The sequence below is a fragment of the Staurois parvus genome, unplaced genomic scaffold, assembly GCF_062004578.1.
Source record: "Staurois parvus isolate SC_StPar_1 unplaced genomic scaffold, SC_StPar_1.0 ptg000081l, whole genome shotgun sequence".
NCBI classification, from domain to species: domain Eukaryota; kingdom Metazoa; phylum Chordata; class Amphibia; order Anura; family Ranidae; genus Staurois; species Staurois parvus.
The window spans coordinates 2391744-2417441 of NW_028317877.1; the positions used below are offsets into that span (position 1 = coordinate 2391744).

General features: G+C 40.2%; 1 protein-coding gene across 1 annotated transcript in view; it reads left to right on the forward strand.

Annotated features, from left to right (window-relative positions):
- THBS2 (thrombospondin 2) overlaps positions 1-25698 on the forward strand; it is a 145397-nt gene that overhangs the window by 69694 nt on the left and 50005 nt on the right. The window contains exons 5-10 of the mRNA XM_089669701.1: positions 18074-18261; positions 19476-19616; positions 19861-19954; positions 20096-20266; positions 20345-20521; positions 21195-21368. Of these exons, the coding sequence (XP_089525827.1) occupies positions 18074-18261; positions 19476-19616; positions 19861-19954; positions 20096-20266; positions 20345-20521; positions 21195-21368 (945 nt within the window). The remainder of the gene's footprint in view (positions 1-18073; positions 18262-19475; positions 19617-19860; positions 19955-20095; positions 20267-20344; positions 20522-21194; positions 21369-25698) is intronic.

Consider the following 25698-nt stretch of genomic DNA (forward strand, 5'->3'; position numbering starts at 1 on the left):
CAGACTAACAAACCTCCGTGCTACTTTTGCAAATCTTTTTAAAAAAGGCATAATTACCCTAGTTCCAATGACAGAAAAGTTTCAGGGGTTTACTCCAAGCCTTTCACAGTTCCCACACCAAAACAGGGTATCCACCCCATCTTGGACCTGGAGGTTTCACAGGTCCAAAAATTCAGTCTGCACAGATACTGTCAACATAATGCTGACAGTCCAGATCTAAAAAGATTTAGTTGGAGTCTAAACTTTCAGGCATCAGAGCAAGAAATGACACATCACTTATAATATTGGGGTATTTTCCTGGATGTGACTGGATGCAGGATGCAACTCAATCCAGCATAATTTTCCCCAGGAAACAATTTGCACTCTCTGCTCCCAGATTCAGACTCAGTTCCACTCCACAGTTCTTCAACTCAGCATTCTGTTATCATGGGATGAGTCAGTCTAGTCTCTACATATACTGACTCTCTTGGCACTGAGAAACAGGTTATCAATGACCCAGTCGCTCAGGAATCCAGCCCTGGAGTTAAGAAAATAATCATAAACAGCGCAAATAATAAAAACAAATAGATTGAACAAATAGTCCCACTCCAAAGATCGTGTAAAATAAAGTGTCACAAAAATATAAAAAAAAAAAAATATATATATATATATATATATATATATATATATAATAAGAGCGAAAAACACCAAAAGAAAGTCTTTGTTCAAAAGAAGTGTGCTGCCACCACGAACCAGTGCTCCAACCAACATATACCGCACTCACCAGATTCTGGTGAAATGAACGCCTTTTAGGTATTATAGGGATCCTAGACCCTTCTTTTCAGCCTCCAGAACTCCACTCCACCACATGAGACCACCGGCAGACCGGAAGTGAGTCAATGCATTTTGCCCCTCCCACAGGGCGTTTTCAGAGGTCTCTGAAAACACCCTGTGGGAGGGGTGAAACGCGTTGTTGCACTGCCGGTCTGATGTCCTACATCTTACGTTACTTCCGGTGAGTGGAACACACGCTGAAGCACTGCGTTCCAAGCGGCCATCTTGTGGGTCTGTGTATAGACACTCTGTCATCTTCTGCCAAGCTGTGGGATTTCTGATAATGTCCTGGATGTATTGAAAGTTGTGATAGCCTTTTGGAGGCAATAAATAATTCTGCTTTGATTCTATCAAATGTGAGTGGCCTGGTGTTTTGAAAATTATTGCATGCTGGGTGTTGCAGAATTATACTATATGTGTTTTTATTTTTTCCTACACTAATTTGAAGCCTGTCTGGTAGGAGACGTTTGGAGGTATTAGAAGGTGGATTAAAGGTCTCATGTGGTGGAGTGGAGTTCTGGAGGCTAAAAAGAAGGGTCTAGGATCCTTAAAATACCTAAAAGGTGTTCATTTCACCAGAATATGGTGAGTGCGGTATGTGTTGGTTGGAGCACTGGTTCGTGGTGGAAGCACACTTCTTTTGAACAAAGACTTTCTTTTGGTGTTTTTTGCTCTTATTATATATTTTTTTTGTTTTTTAATATTTTTGTGACACTTTATTTTACACGATCTTCGAGGGGGACTATTTGTTCAATCTATTTGTTTTTATTATTTGCGCTGTTTATGATGATTTTACAATTTTTGGTGTTTATTACACTTGTGTACAGCAGCATTTAATTTATTAATTGGGTATACACAATATTTTGGCGCTGGGGATTTATGGTTATAAACTGGAGTTCAGAAAAACTTTCCTTCCAATATCTTGGAAGATCTTGACAATGGATCCCACCCTAAGGAGCTGGTAAGTTGTAGAGACCTTGTCAGTGCAGGGTACTAGAACATTGGAGGAATCCCAACTGCTGGTCAACATTCTGGAACTCCAGGTGACTTAGTTGTCCCTACAACTCTAACCTCCTGAATGAAGTGCCATCCAATCCAGATTCAGTTGCACAATGCCACAACAGTGGTGTATATCAAACATCAGGGAAAAAACATAAGTCTTGCCACTGCAATGGAGGTAGAAATGATTCTTTCCTGGTCAGAATATTATGTCCAAGTCTAGGCCTGTTAGTGTCCAGGTTTAACAACAAACTGTACAGGTTTGTGCCACGTGCAGAGTTCCTTTGTTAGAAGCAGTGGATGCTCTGTTCTATAGGAGCTGTACAATTTGACCTATGACTTTACTTCTCTGAATTCTCTATGGCATTTAGAGAGCGTTCTGGTGATACTTATAACTCCCAACTGGTTCATGAGGATGGTGTCCTCTGACCTGATCAATTTGCTGGCAGACACCCAGTGATTTCCTCACAATCAACTGAATCTTCCATTTCAAGGATTGATTTACCACCCTGCTTCATACTTACAGGCTTTAATGATTTGGCTGTTGAAGCCTGGATTTTGAGAGACAAAGGCCATTTTAATTTGGTAATTCCCATGCTGTTAAAAGGTAGGAAGTCTACCTCCCACAAGGTCTACCATTTCACATGGAAAACATATTTCACATGATGCGGGGAACAAGGTTTTCATCCCAGGAAATACTTTGCGGGACATATCCTGAACTTTTTACCATCAGACCTGGATCAGTATTTGACCCTAAAACCATCAAGGGGCAAATCTTAGCTCTTCTGTTCTGATTTCACTGTTAACTTTCCATTCCTTGGAGTCTTTTAGTTAGTGACTCCAGTGGAACCATTGTTGACTCCATGGGATTTGAATTTGGTTCTCTCAGCACATGTTGAACATTTGTTTGCAAGTAAGTCCATGTGAATGTGGGGAAGACATTAGCTGGTGCAGTTAAATTGATACTACACTTGGCCCACAAATCTATATGCCTGACATGCCAATATACAGCATAATTAGGTGTGAATTTAAAACAAGTTCACAGAAGATGACTACATTCTGTAAGGGATCTAGTGTTTAATGGGCCCTTGTCTGCACGCCAGTAACAACTTTTACTTTCATTCGCTTTTTTTCATTCACTTTTGTTCAACCAAATGTAAAAGCTTTGATTAAAAAATTACCATAATCATAAAATCACTGAGAGATCTGAGGTAAAAAATAATAATGCTAGCCTTGTGTATCAAAGTTACACATTAAAATGAACCTGTTATAGCTTTAAATGCATTTAAAATAATAATCCTCCTAAACGTGGTGTAAAAAGTTTCTAACAGTAAGCATGACCTAAAAAATATCTAAATCTACTGAAAACCAGGTTGTACACAAAGCCATGATTTCTGTCCAGTTTAGCACTATTTCCCTTTAACATTAAAGTGTAAGTATAGCAAAACCTTTTTTAGTTTTGGATAGAGTAAAATGGGAATAAAACCCTATGCAGTATTTTTTGCTGTCTGTGTTCCACTGGGGAGACATACCTTAATGTTCCTAGAAATCAAACAGTAAATGAAAGAAACTTCCAATAAAGTGGAGGAATCTCCATCTAAGATATTCATCCCCATTGGATGGTTTACCTTTGCCTCTTGCTTATGTGACAACTCAGAAATTCTGTATTTCCTCTTACTTTCTGTCTCTGTGGCAATGGCCACCAGGGAAGAGAATCTCCCCAGTAGGGACAAAAGCAGTAATAAAAACTTCACATAGTCTAACCCTCTCCCACTCTAAAACTTAAAACAAAAATATGGCCTTTTCATAAATTTTAATCCCTACTTTGACACTTAATTACAAATAAAACCCCCTGCTACATAAAATACACCTTTTTAATACAGTGGTTTGCCAACTGTACTTTATTCTGCTGCTCTAATCCACAGTGAATTCCTTATAAAGTTCCTATGTAAATACCTACTCTTTCCTAAATGTTGATATTTGCATGCAGGGGCGGACTGACCATTCGAGCATTCGGGCACTGCCCGAGGGCCGGTGTCAGTAGGGGGCCCCATGAAATGCCCCTGGTACCTTTTATGGGCTTTTTTGAATGTGCTTTGAGTGTGGGCAAGGACACAGGGGCCCCATGATCTCCTATTGCCCGAGGGCCCCATGAGTTGTCAGTCTGCCCCTGTTTGCATGATAATAATGTAAAAGGGCTTAGTGAGAAAATGAACTGCGGGAGGGGACATTGTTTCTGAAAAGTCTGTGTCACTGTCAGATCTATATCTGTACCGAAGTACAGACTTTCTGTTTGAATGTGTTGGAAAGTGTTATTGGTAGGTACAGTTACCTCTGTACTTGTGTTCCATTGAGAAAAAATGTCCATCTACTTCTGTGGCGGACATGTAGTTAATTTATTCACAGATCTCTGTTAATGAATGATGGAGATGTGCAGGTGGAACCATGCACAGCCACACAATTTTCAAAAGTGATAGCTGCTGTGGGGAGAAGAGCCCCTGCATGCTGTCACAGGAAAAGGGGGAGTTTTGGGGATGTGGGGTTCCAAATGTGAAAAGATTATTCTTTACACAATTATATTTTGTTTCATAAGCAGGGGCGAACTGACAACTCATGGGGCCCCTGGGCAATAGGGGATCATGGAGCCCCTGTGTCCTTGCCCAAACCCAAAAAAGCCTATGAAAAAGCCAATGAAAGGTACCAGGGGCATCTAATGGGGCCTCCTACTGAGCCCGGCCCTCGAGCAGTGCCGGAATGCTCAAATGGTCAGTCCGCCCCTGTTCATAAGTCACATAATTAGGAGTATATCATTTAATGAGTATTTAACAAACTTGCTCCATGTCTATACATAAATAAATGCATATAGAAATGTAAAAAATGACTGCTGTAGATGTCATGGAAGAGAATAATTCATACTGTGGTATAGCTGTGTTCCTGCATACTTACTAATTTATCAAGGGATCCATTAAATAAGAAAAGAACAAATCCATATGTTATGAAGTATGAATGCCTGTAGGGATTCTCTATCTATTTTTCATAGTATATCTTGTATGGTCTGCAGCAATAGAGCTTTTCAAGAAACATGATTCAGGGAAGGTTTTCACAATGTCATGTAATAAATCTCCTAACTGGATACTTGCACATGTTTTAAAGAGCATATATACCAAAAACGTTTTTTTTTTTTGTTGTTTTGGATAAAATGTGGAAAGGTTAGAACCCCTGTCAGATTTTACTGCTATCTGGGGCTCCCTTAGAACAATTTCTCTTTACTTTCTGTTCTGTGAACTACGTTTTACCAAATAAGAATTGAGGGAAAACCTGTAACAGGAAAACAGACAACAATAAACAGCTGACAGTTATTTTAGCATTCCTCTACTAAAGGTGGCTCTAAAGTCTTAAGGTTTTTTACCTTCACGCATTGAAGGTAAAAAACCTTCTGTGTGCAGCAGCACCACAGTCAGGTGGATGCTACATTATTTTGCACCCTAGGCAAGAGCAGCTACTTGCACCCCACCCCCCCTCCCAAAAAATTAATTTTTACCTGTAGTTCTACTTCACCCCTCCTAGCACACATCTGTTTTCCCCTCAAATTTTGAACAATTCCTCTCCCCCCATTCCTGCCTCCTAGCACAACTCCTCCCAATCTCCCCTCCTAGATCAATCCCCCCCCAATACTCCCTCCTAACACAGGTTCTGCCCAAACCCCCAATTTCCCACCTCCCCAATTTCTTCTCCTAGCACAAATTCCCCCGACCCCTCCCCCCCAGCACAACAACCCCCCCCCCCAATTCCCCTTTCTAGCACAAATTCCCCTCTGATGCCCCCTCAGAGTACAATTCCCCCTCCACCCCCCCCCCCTCAGAGTACAAATCCCCCTCCACCCCCCTCCTAACACAAATTCCCCCAATTCCCCCTTCCTACCACAAACCCCACCAATGCCCTCTCCTAACACAAATCCCCCATTCCCCTCTCCTAGCACAAATTATCCCCCCTTCCCAATCGCTCATCCCTTGGCAGCAGGGAGCCAGGGAATGAATCAAACACTATACATACTGATGTAAGAGTGATCCTATGAATCTGCTCTATGGAGGATTGCTCCACTGACAGGAGAGGAGAGCACCGCCCACACCTCCCGGCTCTGCAGGCTTCACTGCTCCAGGCTGCTCTTCCCTTGTCCCAGCCATGAGTGCGGGGATGGGGGAAGGCATTCAGTGGCCAGGAACAACATCCATGGAAAGAACAGCCTTGGGGGGGTGTAAATGAAATCTTGGGGGTGTAGCCCACACAAGCACCCTCCTAGATCCTGCCATGAGTCCAACCAATAAAGAGTAGGACAGCCAGCGGCCGTGGCTGCACCCTAGGTGGCAGTGTGCTCTAGGCGGCTGCCTAGTTCGCCTAGTGGTAGCACCGGCCCTGCCTCCAGTCCTCCTAACACTTACCTGAATCCCCCTCTTGATTCACTCCTGATTGGCTGAGGCAGCAGCGGGAGCCATTGGCTCCCGCTGCTGTTAATCATAGCCAGTGAGCCTATCAGGAGGGGAAGGGGCGGGGCTAAGCTGCAAGTCTGAGTGTTTGTTATGGGGGCAACGGACAGGAGGGAGGAGCCAGGAGCGCCAGCGTGGGACCCAAAAAAAGGAGGATCTGGGCTACTCAGTGCAAATGACTACACAGAGCAGGTACGTATAACATGTTTGTTATTTTTAAGAAAAAAAAACAAGACTTTAGTATCACTTTAAATTAAGGCAGTGCTAGACCCCATCATACTTACTTTCCTTCAAGGGTCAGATGTCCCTCACCAGCTCCAGCATTTTCTACTGCTATTTCTTCTGCTCTTTCTGGGTCCCAGGCTGGGGCTGTTCATACTGGCTTAGGGAAAAAACAGGGGGTGAGGAGGTGACGTATCCAGCACATAACACTTTTCAGAGGAGCAGAAAGGGCTCCTGCACCTGAGAATGAACCCCTATTTTTTTAAACTTCATTTTGGTGTTAATATTTTCTGTTAAAGCTTATAATAGGATACACTGTTTATGAATGTTATATGTTAACCATTTGCCCTCCTGAGGATTTACCCCCCTTCCTGACCAGGCCATTTTGTGTGATACGGCGCTGCGTTACTTTAACTGACAATTGCGCAGTCATGCAACACTGCACCCAAATGAAATTTATGTCCTTTTTTTCCCCACAGATAGAGATTTATTTCAGTGGTATTTGATTGCCTGTGCGTTTTTTATTTTTTGCGCTAGAAAAAAAAAAGTTTGACAATTTTGAGAAAAGAACAATATTTTAGACTTTTTGCTATTAAACATGTCCAATAAAAAAAATTAAAAAAATCAAATTGTGTCATATATTTAGGCCAAAATGTATTCTGCTACATGCCTTTGCTACAAAAAAAATCCTAATACATGTACTGTATATTATTTGGTTTATGTGAAAATTATAGCGTTTACAAATGGCGGTATATATACTGGAATTTTTTTTTATTTTTTTTTATAGTTGGACTGCGGCGGGCATTCTGGCACTGGAGGGGAACTGACTTGGTATCAGTGACATCCCTAGTGACACCAATACAGTGATCAGTGCTAATAAAAAGCATGGACACTGTACTAATGGCACTGGGCAGGAAGGGGTTAACATGTGGGGTAATCAAAGGGTTAACTGTGTGCTGTTTCACTGTGTGCTGTGTGAATGCTTTCCACTGTAAGCAAACTGCTTTGTATGGCTCTGCTATGCAGAGCCAGAGCAAATGTTTTCATCAAAAGTAAATAAAGGTACTTTAGAATACAGTCTCCAGTTTTCCATCTATACTATAGAGGTAGATAGAGGAATACTTCCCATTGAGAGATTGTATACTGACAGCAAGGACTCTCTTCTATCAGAATAGACTAATCAGCAGCTGCAGCTGCTGATAGAGAAACATTTTCCAACAAGCCCATTCGATCATTAGATCAACTTCTGTTGAGTGAGAGTGACCACAAATTTGGTGATCCGGCAGAATTTTGATCCATCTATGGCCTGCTTTAGCCTACTATTCTCTATTTGCCATGGTTGTTAGGCAAATTGTCTCATAATCTGAATTAGTTGGGTTGATTTACTAAAGGCAAATAAACTGTTCACTTTGTAAGTGAATTTGCACTTTGCATGAGCATTTTCCCAAAGCTTAGTAAATGGTGTGAAGCTCTGTTGACTTCTATCACCCTATCATTTGCAAGCAAAAATACTGTTGCACGTGATCGGATATTCTTTGCAAAGTGCATTTTTACTGCTAAGCGAAGAGAAAATCCTTTGCAAAACGCAAATTCCCTTGCATACTGACCATCCTATTTGCCTTTAGTAAAACAACCCCACTGTGTTAAAGCATACCTATTCTTGTCCAAAATTAATGAACTTCTTGCTGCCCAACTAGTGCATATGTGCAGCAGCAAAGAGGTTGGACTTTAACCACTTCAAGTCCGGACACTTTCACCCCCTTCCTGTCCAGGCCCATTTTCAGCTTTCAGCGCTATCACACTTTGAATGACAATTGTGCGGTCATGCAACACTGTACCCATATGAATTTTTTAGCATTTTTGGGACAGATAAAACTTTATTTTGGTGGTATTTATTCACCACTGGGATTTTTTTTTTTAGCTATATAAATGAAAAAGTCCAAAAATTTTGAAAAAAGTGTATTTCTTATAAAATTTTGCAAATAATCTTTCTTCAAACATCTTGGCCAAAATTTATTCAGTTTTTTTTAGCAAAAAAAAAATAACCTAAATTAGTTTATAATCAAAAATTCTAATTTTTCAAAAAACATTTTTACATTTTTATTTTTTTTTATATTACCATTTATGTTTTATGTTGTTTTTTTACATACCATAGTGACACTGTACTACTTGTGGGGGGTGATGAAGATTTTTTTTTTTACAGATTGCTTTTATTACCTATAAAGGCTGTAAAAGCAATCATTTCTCCTTCTCTCTGGCTGCATTCTTTCAGCCATTGAGAAATACTGTGTGAGCTGTGATTGGTCACAGCTTGTCACATGGTACAAGGCTGCTGTGAATAGCCTTGTACCATGTGACCTCTGTAATCAGATTTCACACGTAGAAAGCAATGATGTCTGAAGTGACATCTTGCTTACTACTCTTCATGTGATCATTGATTGGCCAATCAGTGATCACATGATCGGGACCTCACACAGAGGTCCTGTACAATGATCGGTGTTCCACTGTGTCCGGACGACAGAGCGGGCAACGGATTGCAGTGCTGCGTGCTCACAGGGAGTGCGCACAAGCAGGGAGCGGGGAGGCTGTTTATAAACAGCCCCCCACCCCGGCTGTTTATATACATGGGCCGGACGGGAAGTGGTTAAAGCCTACACACCACACATATGTGTTTATAGGCAACAGAGCTTCTGTGCTGAGATTGCACTCACTGCATAGTGACCAAGCTCTCAAAAACAGTGCTCGGTCTCTACTAATGATCAACAGGCAGCAGTACCAGCTCCTTATCATGTGATTACTGTGACAGTCAATCACAGTGGTCATGTGATCTTCCAATCCTTCCCACTCCCAGAGTGTAAAGATGTAAAGGGGTGCTCGGGCTGGGCGAGAAGGGGTTAAACTGCCACTGCAACAGGCAATATAAAGTTCCTGTTCTTACCATATTAGCTTTTCCCTTCTCCCCAGTTTGCTATCACAGCCTTTATACTTTGATAGATTGTACTATATAATATACACAGAATTGCTAATCTGTATAGTTATATGAGCTTATGACGCTGAATGTCAAATTTTTAAGCTATACAGTTGCTGAGCTATTGATATGGACACATAGTTTATATAGTGAATGCCTTAATAGTCTGGTGCCTCTGTCTTTGTTATTATGGTCTGTGTGAAGTTTCCATTTTATTAATTTCTGTCTGAGGTTACGTGGCTGTCTGAAAGCCAGGAATGGGGAGTTCTGGAAATATTCTTTTCCGTAAATTCTGATCAGTAATGATGGTCAGTGGAAAGACCTGAATCCATTGATTCATTATTCAGGAAAATACAGTTAATTCAGTGAATCTAATCTTTTTTGCAGAGAATCATGTATTATTGTTCCTGTTTTTACGATTTAAGTACCGTAAATATGTCTCATATAAAGGAGTGGGTTGCCAGGGCTTTTACATGAAGGATCCATAGGATCTAGGAATAATGTTTTACTGTATGAAACTGATGCTCGAACTCTAGCTACTTGTGATGATTGCAAGTTTTGATGAGCCCCAAACTATGGGGAGAGAATAGTCAGCGTGGTATTAACCACTTCAAGTCTGGACACTTTCACCCCCTTCTAGTCCAGGACAATTTTCAGCTTTCAGTGCTATCACACTTTGAATGACAATTGCGCGGTCATGCAACACTATACCAATATGATTTTTTAGCATTTTTTTGAGACAGATACAAATTTATTTTGGTAGTATTTATTCACCACTGGGATTTTTTTTTTTTTGCTATATAAATGAAAAAAATCCAAAAATTTAGAAAAAAAGTGTTTTTTTTATAAAATTTTGCAAATAAATAATCTTTCTTCATAAATCTTGGCCAAAATGTATTCATCTGTCTTTTTAGTAAAAAAAAAAATAACCCAAGTTTATAACCAAAAATTATAATTTTTCAAACTTTTTTTTACATTTTTATTTTATATTTTTATATTATTATTTATGGTTTTTTTTAACATACTGTCACCCTAGCAGTACAGTGTCACCATAGTGACATTGTACTACTTGTGGGGGGTGATGAAATTTTTTTTCCTCTTTTACACTGATTGCTTTTACACCCATAAAGGCTGTAAAAGCAATCATTTCTCCTTCTCTCTGGCTGCATTCCTGCAGCCATTGAGAAATTCTGCGAGAGCTGTGATTGGTCACAGCTTGTCACATGGTACAAGGCTGCTGTGAATCACCCTGTACCATGTGACCTCTGTGATCATTCACAGATTTCACAAGTAGTAAGCAATGATGTCAGCAAGTGACATCTTGCTTACTACTCTTCAGAGGCGGACCGACCATTTGGAAACTCGGACACTGCCCGAGGGCCAGTAGGGGGCCCCATGAGATGCCCCTGTTACCTTTTTCATAGCCTTTTTTGAGTTTGGGCAAGGACACAGGGACCCCATGATCCCCTATTGCCCTGTGGCCCCATGAGTTGTCGGTCCGTCCCTGCTACTATTCATGTGATCACTGATTGGGCAATCAGTGATCACATGAATCAGGACCTCACAAAGAGGTCCCGTACAGCGATCTGTGTTCCGCTGAGTCCTCCTGACATAGCAGGCACCGATCGCTGTGCCGCGCGCTCACAGGGGGCACGCACAGGCAATGGATGCGAAGGGACATTTAAAAACATCCACCCGCATCGGCAGCTCTCCGATTAACCTGTTTAACCCATTTTCCCCAAAAATCACAAGTCAGAACAAAAAAGACTAGATATAAATCTCATGTCTTTACTACAACAATCATCAATACAATGAACAATAATATTCAGCACTCACACAACATAGAATAGGATGGTGACGAATGGCTAAAATTAGAAGGAAATGTTAGGACTGACTGTACAATGGATGTGGTGACGGTGGTCAAAGAGTTAATGCATCCATAGGATGGGCAGAATGAGGAAGAAACGGACCAAGGAGACAAAGCACATGGGATGGAACCTGCAGCTTCTCATCAGGGATGAGGGAGATCCTGTGCAATGGATGTTGTGACAGTTGTAAAAACAGTCAGTGCGTCCTTAAGATGGGCAGAATGACGAAGGAATGTAACAGAGGAACAAGGCACATGAGATGGGACCGGCAGCTCCCCATCAAGGATATGGGGGATCCCTTGGAGACAAGCAGAAGAGGAAAGAGGGCGCCAGGTCAGAGTGAGTAAAAAACATGTAAACATTATTACAGAAGACTTACATTTAAAATTCCTTCACTCGGCATGTAGAATGAAAAGGCAGAGAGAGGAGCAGGACCGCAGTGGATCCATCCATCAGAGAGAACTGCGGTCCTGCTCCTCTCTCTGCCTTCTCATTCTGCATGCCGAGTGAAGGATTTTTAAATGTAAGTCTTCTGTAATAAAGTTTAGATGTTTTTTACTCACTCTGACCTGGTGCCCTCTTTCCTCTTCTGCTCGTGTCTTTACTAGACATTCATAGAAGAGGAAGCATAAGCTGGTCATACATGGATTGAATTTCAGCCGATTCCTGCTGAATAGGCCAAAATTCAGTATAGGGTTGGCATTGTAGGCACTATCCACTTCAATAATTTTTTTTCTGGCAACGAAATTTGTCAAAGGAATACAGAATGTTATGGCCAACTTTAGCTGGATTGCAGAAGTATTATAAACCACCACTAGCCAGAGTCCCCAGAAGACTCCTATTGAGGTCCTGTTATAAACAGTCTAGTGAACAATAAACATCTGTTAGTCTGATTTTTCACCTAGTGCTGAGTTTTCTACATTTCATGCATTTAACGCCAATGCAAATCGCATAATGCCTACAGCTATGGAGTTACATCTAAAAAGAATCAAAGAAGATACCAATCATTAAGACATCATGCACCCCTATATCATGTTTCAGAAGGCTTAAAGACACATTAGACCTTCTAAGAGAAATATGCAAAAGCTATAAAACATATTTGGTATCTAATGAATTATACAGGTGTACCTCGTTTTACGAACACCGTGGTTAACGTAATTTTCGGTTTAAGAATAAAAATCCATTGAAAATAATGCCTTGATTTACAAATTTTTTACAAATTTTTTTTGGCAATACAAAGTAAGTTTCCCTAGGATGCGTTGTACCTGGTAGGTTTATAGCACAGCACCTGTGCATGCTGGAGTCTGTGGTAGCATGTGGCGCCGAGTGTGGAGGTGTCGGAGGTGTTGGAGCAGTTTTTGCATCGAGTTATTGCTTGATTAATCATGTCCCTGTACAGTATTTATGCCTTTAAAGTGCACTTTACAAAGAGTTTTGAACAGATAAAATACTTTTTTTTACTTTTTTCTGACCTCCGGAACTGACTAAATGGTTTTCAATGCATTCTGATGGGAAAACGCGTTTCGGTTTATGAATTTTTTGCAATACGAAGAACGCATTAAGTTCGTAAACTGAGGTACACCTGTAATTTAATTCTGCTAAATAATATACTGGTTGTCAAATTGTAATACCTTGTCATACAGAAGTATAGATGTATTTAGGATAGCTCAGCTTTAAAGTCATCCGTGCAATGTGCCTTTTCTCTAAAGTTGATAAGAGTGTCTTTTCTTGAAAAATGCGAACAAGACCTACCTGAGAAAATAAAAAGTATTTTCCAATAAACACTCTGAAGCCCTCAATGATGTGTTACCATTAGCAGCTACAGTGGGGATCGAAAGTTTGGGCACCCCAGCTAAAAATTTGTATTAATGTGCATAAAGAAGCCAAGGAAAGATGGAAAAATCTCCAAAAGGCATCAAATTACAGATTAGACATTCTTATAATATGTCAACAAAAGTTAGATTTTATTTCCATAATTTACACTTCCAAAATAACAGAAAACAAAAAAAATGGCGTCTGCAAAAGTTTGGGCACCCTGCAGAGTTAATATCTTGTACTGCCCCCTTTGGCAAGTATCACAGCTTGTAAACGCTTTTTGTAGCCAGCCAAGAGTCTTTCAATTCTTGTTTGAGGTATCTTTGCCCATTCTTCCTTACAAAAGTCTTCCAGTTCTTTGAGATTTCTGGGCTGTCTGTCACGTACTGCTCTTTTAAGGTCTATCCATAGATTTTCAATTATGTTAAGGTCAGGAGATTGTGAAGGCCATGGCAAAACCTTCAGTTTACACCTTTTGATGTAATCCCCCGTGGATTTCGAGGTGTGTTTAGGATCATTATCCATTTGTAGAAGCCATCCTCTCTTTAACTTCAGCTTTTTCACAGATGGCATCAAGTTACCATCCAAAATTTGCTGAAATTCTATTGAATCCATTTTTCCTTCTACTCGTGAGTTGTTCCCTGTGCCACTGGCTGCAACACAACCCCAAAGCATGATTGATCCAACCCCATGCTTAACAGTTGGACAGAGGTTCTTTTCATTAAATTCTGTGCCCCTTCTTCTCCAAACATACCTTTGCTCATTCCAGCCAAAAAGTTCAATTTTAACCTCATCGGTCCACAGAACTTGTTTCCAAAATGCATCAGGCTTGTCTATATGTTCATTTGCAAAGTTCAAACGATGATTTTTGTGGTGAGGACGTAGAAGAGGTTTTCTTCTGATGACTCTTCCATGAAGACCATATTTGTACAAGTATCTCTTTATAGTGGAATAGTGTACCACAACTCCAGTGTCTGCCAGATCTTTCTGGAGGGATCGTGCAGTCAAACGTGGGTTTTGAATTGTTTTTCTCACAATCCTGCGAGCTGTTCTGTCTGATATTTTTCTTGGTCTTCCAGATCTTGCTTTAACTTCCACTGTTCCTGATGACTGCCATTTCTTAATTACATTCCGAACAGAGGATATTGACATCTGAAAACGCTTTGATATCTTCTTATAGCCTTCTCCAGCTTTGTGAGCGTCAACTATTTTCAGTTTCAGTTTTCTAGACAACTGCTTAGAAGAACCCATGGTGCTGATTGTTGGGGCAAGGTCAAATGAGTCTGGGCATTTAAAACCTTTGAGATTGACATCACCTGGTCTTCCCAGACGATGATTGAGAACAATCCATGACACTGGCAGGTCTCAGCTTGGCAAAGGGGGCAGTGCATGCTATAAATTCTGCAGGGTGCCCAAACTTTTGCAGACGCCATTTTTTTGTTTTCTGTTATTTTGAAAGTGTAAATGATGGAAATAAAATCTAACTTTTGTTGACATATTATAAGAATGTCTAATCTGTAATTTGATGCCTTTTGGAGATTTTTCCATCTTTCCTTGGCTTCTTTATGCACATTAATACAAATTTTTAGCTGGGGTGCCCAAACTTTTGATCCCCACTGTATGTACATTATTGCTTCACTGTTTGCCTGTGACAATGGAATAAACAACAGCTGAGGACAACCCTCCAACACAGTAGACATGTTCAAATGTAATATATTCCAGCAGTTTCAAAGAACAGAACTGTAAATACTTTGCAATGTGTGTAATAAAATGTTCTTTCATGTGATAAAAGTAAAATTTGGAGTTTAAAGTATAACTAAAGGCAAAACTTTTTTTAGTTTTGGATAGAGTGGCGAAGGATTAGAGCACCTATTCCTTTTATTTGTTGTCTCTGTCCTCGTTAGGGAGATTCACCCTATTTGTCCTGTTTACCATGATCATTGAAAGTGAAAGTAAAAGAAAATCCCAAATTTTGGGTTATCCCCAGAAAAGTAATAGAGGGGACCAGGGGTGGACTGACAACTCATGGGGCCCCCGGGCAATATGGGATCATGGGGCCCCTGTGTCCTTGCCCAAACTCAAAAAAGCCTATGAAAAAGGTACCAGGGGCATCTCATGGGGCCCCCTACTGACCCCGGGCCCTCGGGCAGTGCCCGAGTTTTCAAATGGTCAGTCCGCCCCTGGAGGGGACATCTTTCAATTGGGACACTAGTTCTTGTGATGCAAAGTGAAACAAAAAAAAAGTGCACCAACCTTGCGCATTACCTCAGTAAAATGTGCATTTATTAAATTGAGATATATGCTCACAAACAAAGAAGTAACACAAGTGTATAGGATCCTCAAAGGAACATTAGAAGTGCAAAACCAGTGCAAGTCATATCACGAGGGAAGACTCTCAAAGTATGACTGACGCGTTTCAAAGAGCGTCCCTTCTTCATCAGAGACCTTCGAAACATGTCAGCCATACTTTGAGGATCCTATACGCTTGTTTTACTTCTTTGTTTGTGAGTATATATCTCAATTTAACAAATTCACATTTTACTGAGGTAATGCGCAAGGTTGGTGCACTTTCTTTTTGTTTGACTTTGCAGTACTGGTCGGGCTTCCCCAGCCTGGTTTAGAGCCGTGCAACCTTAATGCATTGGTGTTCGAATTTCCACAAATTCCTTTTCCATCCATCCACCCTTGCTTTGGGTCCTAGAGCGCAAGAGGGGTTGTTTCTGTTTCCACTGGCACTTGTTCTTGTGACCTGGGGGTCCCCAAGGGATTTTCTTAGTTTGCAAAGATTTTCTCTCACTTCCTGTTTGACTATGGGACAGGAAGTAAAGGGAAATCCCCAAAATAGGACAGAGATGGTGAAAAAAAAATCTGGCAGGGGTTATAACCCGCGCTCTATCCAAAATGAAAAACAAAAAAAGTTTTCCCTATATTCTATAGTGATTGCTAATGTATATTTTATAAGTCATACCCACCACTTAAAGCTATACTCACAACAAAAGGCTATTACTATGTGTACTACTTTTTTTGTAATAATATTATTATTATTATTATACAGAATTTATATAGTGCCAAGAGTTTGCTTATCGCTTTTCAAAATGAAGGCAGACATTACCTTGTATTCTGACTGTATCTTACTTTATAAGCACTTCTGCCTGGCAGTACTTGGGTCGTTGGTTCCAATCCCAACCACGGCAACACCTGCCTGGAGTTTGCATGTTCTCCCTGTGCCTGAGTGGGTTTCCTCTGGGTACTCTGGTTTCCTCCCAAACTTCAAAGACATGCTGGTAGGTTAATCGACTCCTGTCTAAAATTGGCCCCAGTATGTGTATGTATGAATGTAAGTTAGGGACCTTAGATTGTACACCCCTTGAGGGTTAGGGACTGATGTGAATGTACAATATATATGTAAAGCTCTGCGTAAATTGACAGCACTATATAGGTACCTGAAATAAATAAATGTGATCTGCCATTGCTGACCCATTTTGATTTGGGCATAAGTTGGCAGGTCTGCCTGGGGTGGCATGGAACAATCTATACCTCATGTTACCAACTGTACCCCATTCTTGTGGTTTATAATAGGTTACAAGCTGATACCCTGCTCTCCAATACAGTTCAGCTAAGTCCTAATTACTGTTTTTCCTCTGCACAATGTATATTTTTGCTGCTGGAATAGTAAACAGTTCACAGTTACTGTTCACTGAGCCACGATTGGAACCAAACTGCTAACAGAGTAGGGTGATCTATTTTTTTTACTATGAGCTATGAGGCTACGTTCACACTAGCTTTGTCAGCAGGTGTCAGACAGGCATTTGGGAAGTTTTTTTAATGCTTCTCAAACGCCTATGAAATTTCTGCACATGGCAGCACACAGTGCTGTTCACACTGAAGCGTTAGCGTTGCGTCACAGCAAAACTGACGCTTCATGTCGAGTCAGGAGGAGTTGAAGCCTCCCATTCAAGTCTATGGTGCTGCTCCACCAATGCCTGGCAGGTGTTTGTGGTGCGGTTGCGAGGCGGATGCGGAGTGTTAATACCATTTAACTTCATTATAGGCGTTTGTGGTGCGGTTTTAACGCTTGGCAAACGCCTATCAACCGCCTCAAAACCGCTCATGGGGCGTTTGGGGAGCAATTGGGGGGCATATGAGGAGCGGTAAAAATGCTTCCCAAACTCCTGTCTAACGCCTGTCAAACGCTATAGGGGCGTTTGGCAAGAGTTAGAAATAAAGTCAAGCGTGAACAAGCCCTTACAGTTAGAATTGCAATTTAATTCCTGGATGCAATTTAGTATAACTCAGTGAAACTGCTGGATTTAAACAAGGATCCTCCATAAACGTTTCAGTAGAAATATAATCAGAACTGTAAACTACAGAGTATCATCTCCAGTATTCAAACTAAAAAAAAAAAAACAGCAACCAACAACACAAGTGCATTCATTATTGTGATTATTCTTGTTTGCAATGGGGCAGTGCACTCTTTTTTATTGCTAATTAATTTTATTTTACTAATTATGTACAGTATATTACTGATTTCTTGTATTGTAAAAACAATTTCCCATTTTTTACGTAAATAAATTACAATTGTTCATACATAACTGATACATAATTATGATACATAATTGATATTAATAGTTTAAGTTAAAACAACACGCTGGTTCTTTTGCACTCATTCTCCAAGGAACAACTGATTTGTTCCTTGCATGTCAATCTCTTCCTCTTTTTGATTCAAAACCATTTATTATTAGAGGGGTTTTCCACTTTGAACAAGAAAGTGGAAACCCCTTGAATTGTAGACTAATGAAGGTTGACAGATAACTCTGCATCTACAACCCCTGGCAGTTAGCTTTCTTGTTAAACACTGAAAACACTTTGAATTTCAGGCTCTTAAAAACCTTTTATCTTCTTAGGTGACAATACCATCAGTGAAAAAACAGAAATTATCCATCTCTCCCCCCTCACTGAATATGTTGGGAAGAAAGAAGACAGACAGATAGACTTCTGTGACAGATCTTGTGATGAGTTAAGCACTATGTTTACCGAACTCTCTGGACTGCGTGTTGTTGTCAATAACCTGCTTGACAACCTTCAAAAAGTGGTAAATATAAGTTCACATTTCATTTATATTAAATTGTTCACAGAAACTGGAAAAAAAAAAAAAATATATATATATATATATATATATATATTGCTCCTGCTGCTGTCAATCCAATCATCAAATCCTGTGAGCATAGAGCAGGGTTGAGGCACTCTGTATGTGTCTATGGACACACATAACCAGGCTTGGGATCGAGCCCACATGTCTGCCAGCACTTGCTATGGGGGCAGACACAGAAAAGGAGGAGCCAAGATCACTGGCTGGAGACCCCAGAAGAGATGGTGCAGGTGAGTATGTTTATTATATTATTTTAAAAGATTGCCTTTAAAACTGTTTTAATAAAGTATTGGTGTGTGTATGTGTATATACAATATATATATATATATATATATATATATATATATATTTATTTATTTATTTATTTACACAGTTTGTAGTACACAATGAATAAATGCAAAGCATACTTATATTGGAGTATGTAAACTAGTATACTAGCACAGTTTGCAAAAAGTTTAGCATTTGTTTATCTACCCTATTAGAATATTTCTTCTACCAATATGACATTGAAAAACTGCACATTTTATTTTCAAATGTCTAAATTTAAAGGATAAATTCACCTTTTGGACAAAAATAATAAATACACATTTTTTTTGCAGGTAAACAAATGTGCATTTAATATTTTTGTCCAAAGGAGCCTGGAAAGCATTGCACCAGCGATCAGTAGATCGCTGATGCCATGCAGGTCTCCTGCAGACCTGTCGGAATATCTGCTTACCGTACGGGATGTATAACCAAGCAGATATTCTAACAGGAAGATTCAATGAACAACCACGGCGCTCCACACCACTGTGCTAGTTCATTGAAAACTACAAGTTGACAGCCTTAGCGGCTGTCGGGACTTGCAGTTCATTCATTCTCGGAATTCCATGAATGAATGATGCGGCTGTGTAGGCGGAGCCCTGCAAGGCCACGCTATTTTCAAATTTGACAGATAGTACGGGGAAAAGTCTCCCTGTACTATCTGTCACAGGGAGGGGGGTGGCAGGCGCGGCTGCAGCTATGAGAATATGTTACATGTTCCACCCTAAAAACTGGTGGAACATGTAGCATGTCCCAAAGGTGAACTTGTCCTTTACCTTTCAATGTTTTTATGTTATATAATTTTAAAGTTGAAGACAATATTAATACTTCCCTTAATTCACAATTCATTTCAGTCTGAAGAAAACCAGGAGCTGTGGGAACTGATTGGGCCCAACAAAACCCTAAAGAACCAATCAGTGTGCTGGCAGGATGGACGTGTCTTTGCTGATGAAGAAGACTGGATTGTAGACAGTTGTACCAAGTGCACTTGTCAGGTAACTATGCCACAAAATAAGATTACTGGCGGTTCGTGTGATAGTGAACATATTACTTAGGGTATTGGAACATAATGCACCATTTCTAAGAAAATGTATTATTTTGCCTTAAAAGTGTGTGGAACAAGTATACCCATATTTTGGCTGTAGATACACTAAGAATTGATATTTTAGTTGTATTTTTATGTATAGCACTGAAAGCTGTGAAGCCTTTTTGAACACGTAATTATCACTCTCTACACAGAGCTCAAAAACAGTTTGTCATCAGATTACATGTCCGACTGTGCACTGTGACAGCCCAACGTTTACTGAAGGAGAGTGTTGTCCTGTCTGTTTCCGTAAGTTACATATTTCTGTTTTAGGAGACAGAGCTCATGTTTTATTTCTGTTCATTTTTTTTTAGTCTTTGCTAAGATATCCTTTTTATATAGTATTATTCTAAAAAATAATTTTTCCTTTCATGCATCCTTGTCTTCCAGCATTAGATAATGAAGCTGGTTGGTCTCCGTGGTCTGAGTGGACAGAATGCTCTGTAACCTGTGGCCCTGGAACCCAACAGCGTGGAAGATCATGTGATGCTACCAGTAGTACTTGTGTTGGCTCCTCTATCCAAACTAGAACATGCAACCCTGGGAAATGTGACCACCGCAGTAAGTGTTTAATGATTGTAGTCATGAGTGGCATGTGACTGAATGCTAAAATAATACTATTTTCTGTTGTTTTTAAAGTACGTCAAGATGGTGCTTGGAGTCATTGGTCCCCATGGTCAGCTTGTTCTGTAACATGTGGAATTGGCAACATCACCCGTATTCGTCTTTGTAATTCCCCCAAGCCACAGTTAGGGGGAAACAACTGCACTGGAACTGGACGGGAAACAAAAGAATGTGAAGGGATCCCATGTCCAAGTATGTTTATAAAATGGTATCATATTTTTTTAAAGTAATAGTTTGTTACAAAGCACTGAGGTAGGGCCTCTAAACTGGTGGATTTGTTCAGACTTTCAGTGTCCATTACTCTCTGCTTTCAAGCCACTGTACATGGGTGTGTGCACATACAGTATTTGAGATGCATCTGCCATGCAGAAGCCATTGAGGTTTTCAAGAGAATGGCAAATTGAGTAAAAGAAGTGAAGTAGGTCATATACAGATGTTAAAAAGATCAGACCTTTTGAAAAGCTAAACAAATGTTGGAAGATTCCTTTTTCACTCAACATGCATATCTACTTGACGGGCAATCTCCCCACAGGCAGAGAATTATGCTTTGTTTGTGCAGGAAAGAACAGTGAAATTTTAAATGCCTGAAATGTTCCAGCCAGCTGGATCTGTATTGTATGCTACCTCGATGTTCTTAAGAGAAAGTCCAAACCACAAACACAGGGAGGCCTTTGCATAAATGCACTTATGTAATCCATATTCTGCAAAGTCTTCTACAATGTATGCCGAACGTAAGAGAAAAGTTCTTTTGCTGTGCAATGGAAAGTTTTTTGACTAATCTTTTCAAACATTATTGATATACAATATCATTATAAACATACCATCCATAGGTTAAAAACACACTGTTTTTTTTTTAATACTTTAGTTAATGGTAAATGGGGTCCTTGGTCACCATGGTCCAGCTGCAGTGTTACCTGTGGAGGAGGTCTGCGAGACAGGTCACGTATTTGTAATAACCCTAAGCCACAATATGGAGGGAAGAAGTGTGGTGGCGATACAAAAGAAAAGGAGATGTGTAATAAGCAAGATTGTCCAATTGGTAAGTTATTTAACCTATTATTGTCTTATCAGGAAAAAGAAAACAGCCTATGTTAATTTGAGGCCATCTACTTTCTATGTTGCTTTCTTGCTAGATTAGATGACATATGTCATTTGTTGCTCTTATGCATTGTATCTGATGTAACACATATTTTATAATGAATTTCTCTTGTAAAAAATGGTACCTGTGACAACAAAATAACTGATTTTCAGTGAGCTGCTGAAATGTCTCTGTTTTGTAAGAGCAGCAGAACATCTGCTTTTATAAATTCCAGTCTCAGCGACAACATGTTTGTAGGAATGAATGCCAAAGTGTGAACATTATAGTAGCTTCAGAGCATTTCCTGAAAAACCCTCAGCTGGTTTTAAGAGTTTGGGGCTAAGGCTAAAGATTTGGCCTACTGGGAATGACAAATTTAGTGACTGTAAATTTACTTTTCTAAAGTCGACAAGGAAGTGCATAAAACTACTGCTTCAGGGTAGAAACCTTATATTTCCTAGCTACAATGTAAAACAACACCTAAATAAATGTAAAATATTACAAACTGATGGCATGTATAGCATGCGTGAAAGACATTCAAATCGAAACAACACAAATTTTGTGATAGTAAATGTAGAAATATGGGCAAGTCATAAATTCTATTTTATGGTAGCTAGGGATCTGGAAGTTATAGAATTACAGGATTATTACAGTCAAAACATTATTTATCACAATATTTCACTCTTTTTTTTTTTATTAAAACTTTAAACAATAGTCAAAATGGATTTTTTCCTGTTTCAGATGGGGCTAAATTCCCCATGGGGTCTTTACAGCTTAGGGGACTTTTCACCCACTTCCACAATGGCTAAAGTAGCCAAGCTGCCATTATCTCCAGTATTAAAAATTTAGAGGTGGATTTAGTAAACGTTAATAGACTTTTCACCTTGCAAGGACATTTTCCCTTAGCTCAGTGAATGTAGTGAAAATTCACTTTGCAAAAAATACCTAATCGCAAGCAAGGAAAAAAATATTTTTGCTTGCACATGATTGATTGATGAGAGTCAGTAGAGATTTAACTCATTCACTAAGCTAAAGGAAAAGTCCCTTGCAAAGCAAATGGCCTCTTTACCTTTAGTAAATCAACCCCCTAGTGTGTGCCGCTTCACTCAAAATGGCACATTTTGTTTGGGTGGAATTTCTTTTTATTTTAGAGAATGTTACTTTAACGTATAACATGATTGGTAAGGTCAAACAAAATACCCTCAAAAACATAAGTTACAAACATAATCTGCTGTGTCTGTCAATAAGACTAGAAATGTAATTTATTTATTTCAGGTACTTATATAGCGCCATCAATTTATGCAGCACTTTACATATATATTGTACATTAACATCAGTCCCTAGCCCTCAAGGGGTGTGCAATCTAAGGTCCCTAACTCACATTCATACATATACATACTGGGGCCAATTTAGACAGGATTCAAGTAACCTATCAGCATGTCTTTGGAGTGTGGGAGGAAACTGGAGTACCCGGAGGAAACCCACACAGGCACGGGAAGATCATGCAAACTCCAGGCAGGTGGTGCTGTGGTTGGGATTCGAACCAACGACCCTAGTACTGCCAAGAAGGAGTACTAACCATTTAGCCACTGTGCTGCCCAGTGCCTGTGCACCTAAGAAAATAGATCTGCCCAATTATATGCAGTTACTGGGGATGAGCTAATGAGCATATTTTCTCCCCTTTGACTGGAGCCAGTGATCTTCTGTACCCATTGTTAATGGTTCTTAAGGAAGTGGTTGCCGTGTCCTTAGTAACGTCACTGTCCCTTGCACATGGCTTGCATGGTGGGGAATCCCCAGCCACATAATCAAAGTATATGCATGGGGTTTTAATCTAGGTGAGTTGGTGGCCAGTGGGCATCATGATTGATGATGGATTTACAAAAAAGGACTTTTTGGGGGATTTGTTTTTAATAAAGGACTTGTCAAACTTTTGGGTATCTTTATTTCTAGGTTACTTGTCTTTGTTTTGAGGGGCAGCATCTGGGGCACCCTTATTTTTAAAGGGGGCTTCCAGACTCCAAAAAGCCACCTGCGGGCAGACCCCCACAGCCGCAGGCTAGTTTTTTGAGTGAGAAGCTCTTGTTCTCATATCCACCCCCCCCCCCCGTTGACGGCATGTTGCCCGGCATGGTTTTAGAGGGGAGGGAGGACACACTCCCATCACTCCCCCCTTCCTGGCTAGCCAGGCTGCATGCTCGAGTTAAGGGTCTGGTATAGATTTTCAGTGGAACCTCACGCGTTTTATTTTTTGTGAGGAGCCTCAATCCCCCTTAAAATTCACTTCTTGGTTGGGAAACTACAGGTGAAACTCAAAAAATTAGAATATCGTGCAAAAGTTCATTTATTTCAGTAATGCAACTTAAAAGGTGAAACTAATATATGAGATAGACTCATTACATGCAAAGCAAGATAGTTCAAGCCGTGATTTGTCATAATTGTGATGATTAAGGCTTACAGCTCATGAAAACCCCAAATCCACAATCTCAAAAAATTATAATATTGTGAAAAGGTGCAATATTCTAGGCTCAAAGTGTCCCACTCTAATCAGCTAATTAAGCCATAACACCTGCAAAGGGTTCCTGAGCCTTTAAATGGTCTCTCAGTCTGGTTCAGTAGGAATCACAATCATGGGAAAGACTGCTGACCTGTCAGTTGTGCAGAAAACCATCACTGACACCCTCCATAAGGAGGGAAAGCCTCAAAAGGTAGTTGCAAAAGAAGTTGGATGTTCCCAAAGTGCTGTATCAAAGCACATCAATAGAAAGTTATGTGGAAGAGAAAAGTGTGGAAGAAAAAGGTGCACAAGCAGCAGGGATGACCGCAGCCTGGAGAGGATTGTCAGGAAAAGGCCATTCAAAATTGTTGGGGACTTTCACAAGGAGTGGATTGAGGCTGGAGTCAGTGCATCAAGAGCCACCACACACAGACGGATCCTGGACATGGGCTTCAAATGTTGTATTCCTCTTGTCAGGCCGCTTGTGAACAACAAACAACGTCAGAGGCGTCTTACCTGGGCTAACGAAAAACAAACCTGGTCTGTTGCTCAGTGGTCCAAAGTCCTCTTTTCTGATGAGAGCAATGTTTGCATCTCATTTGGAAACCAAGGACCCAGAATATAGAGGAAGAAGTTGGTGTGAAGTTTCCACAGTCTGTGTTGATTGGGGGGAGCCATGTCATCTGCTGGTGTTGGTCCACTGTGCTTCATTAAGTCCAGGGTCAATGCAGCCATCTACCAGGAGATTTTGGAGCACTTCATGCTTCCTTCCACAGACGAGCTTTATGGGGATGCTGACTTCATTTTCCAGCAGGACTTGGCACCTGCCCACACTGCCAAAAGCACCAACACCTGGTTCAATGACCATGGGATTACTGTGCTTGATTGGCCAGCAAACTCGCCTGACCTGAACCCCATAGAGAATCTATGGGGCATTGCCAAGAGAAAGATGAGAGACATGAGATTGAACAATGCAGAAGAGCTGAAGGCCGCTATTGAAGCATACTGGTCTTCCATAACACCTCAGCAGTGCCACAGGCTGATAGCGTCCATGCCACGCCGCATTGAGGCAGTAATTGCTGCAAAAGGGGCCCAAACCAAGTACTGAGTACATATACATGCTTAAACTTTTCAGAGGCCCGATGTTTTTCTATGTACAATCTTGTTTTATTGATTGCATGTAATATTCTAATTTTCTGAGATTGTGGATTTGGGGTTTTCATGAGCTGCAAGCCATAATCATCACAATTATGAAAAATCACGGCTTGAACTATCTTGCTTTGCATGTAATGAGTCTATCTCATATATTAGTTTCACCTTTTAAGTTGCATTACTGAAATAAATTAACTTTTGCAGGATATTCTAATTTTTCGAGTTTCACCTGTATATGCATTTTATTTTCATTCTTGCTGTAGGATGTGCTACAGTAAGAGTGACATTTACTATTTTTCTGACAACTCTTTGCCTATTAGTCCAGAAAATAGGCATTTTTAATTTGACAGATTTGACCATTGATTTAAAAGAGGTTTGAGTTCTGCATCTGAACTTCACAGAACACTGCTTGAATGGAACCTAGGGCAGTTTGGATCATCCCTAGCGTTTACCATGAGCAACCAGTTAGACACATTTTACAACAGTTACAGAATTGTTGATTCCTTGCCGCTAGTTAACGTATTAAAGTACTGTAGAAACACTATGTACTGCATTTTCCCCAAGTGTAAATAAACCTTTAATCTATTTTCACTATGTCTTACTGTCTTTTGCAAAGTTTCTAACCTTGAGATCCTGCCAGTA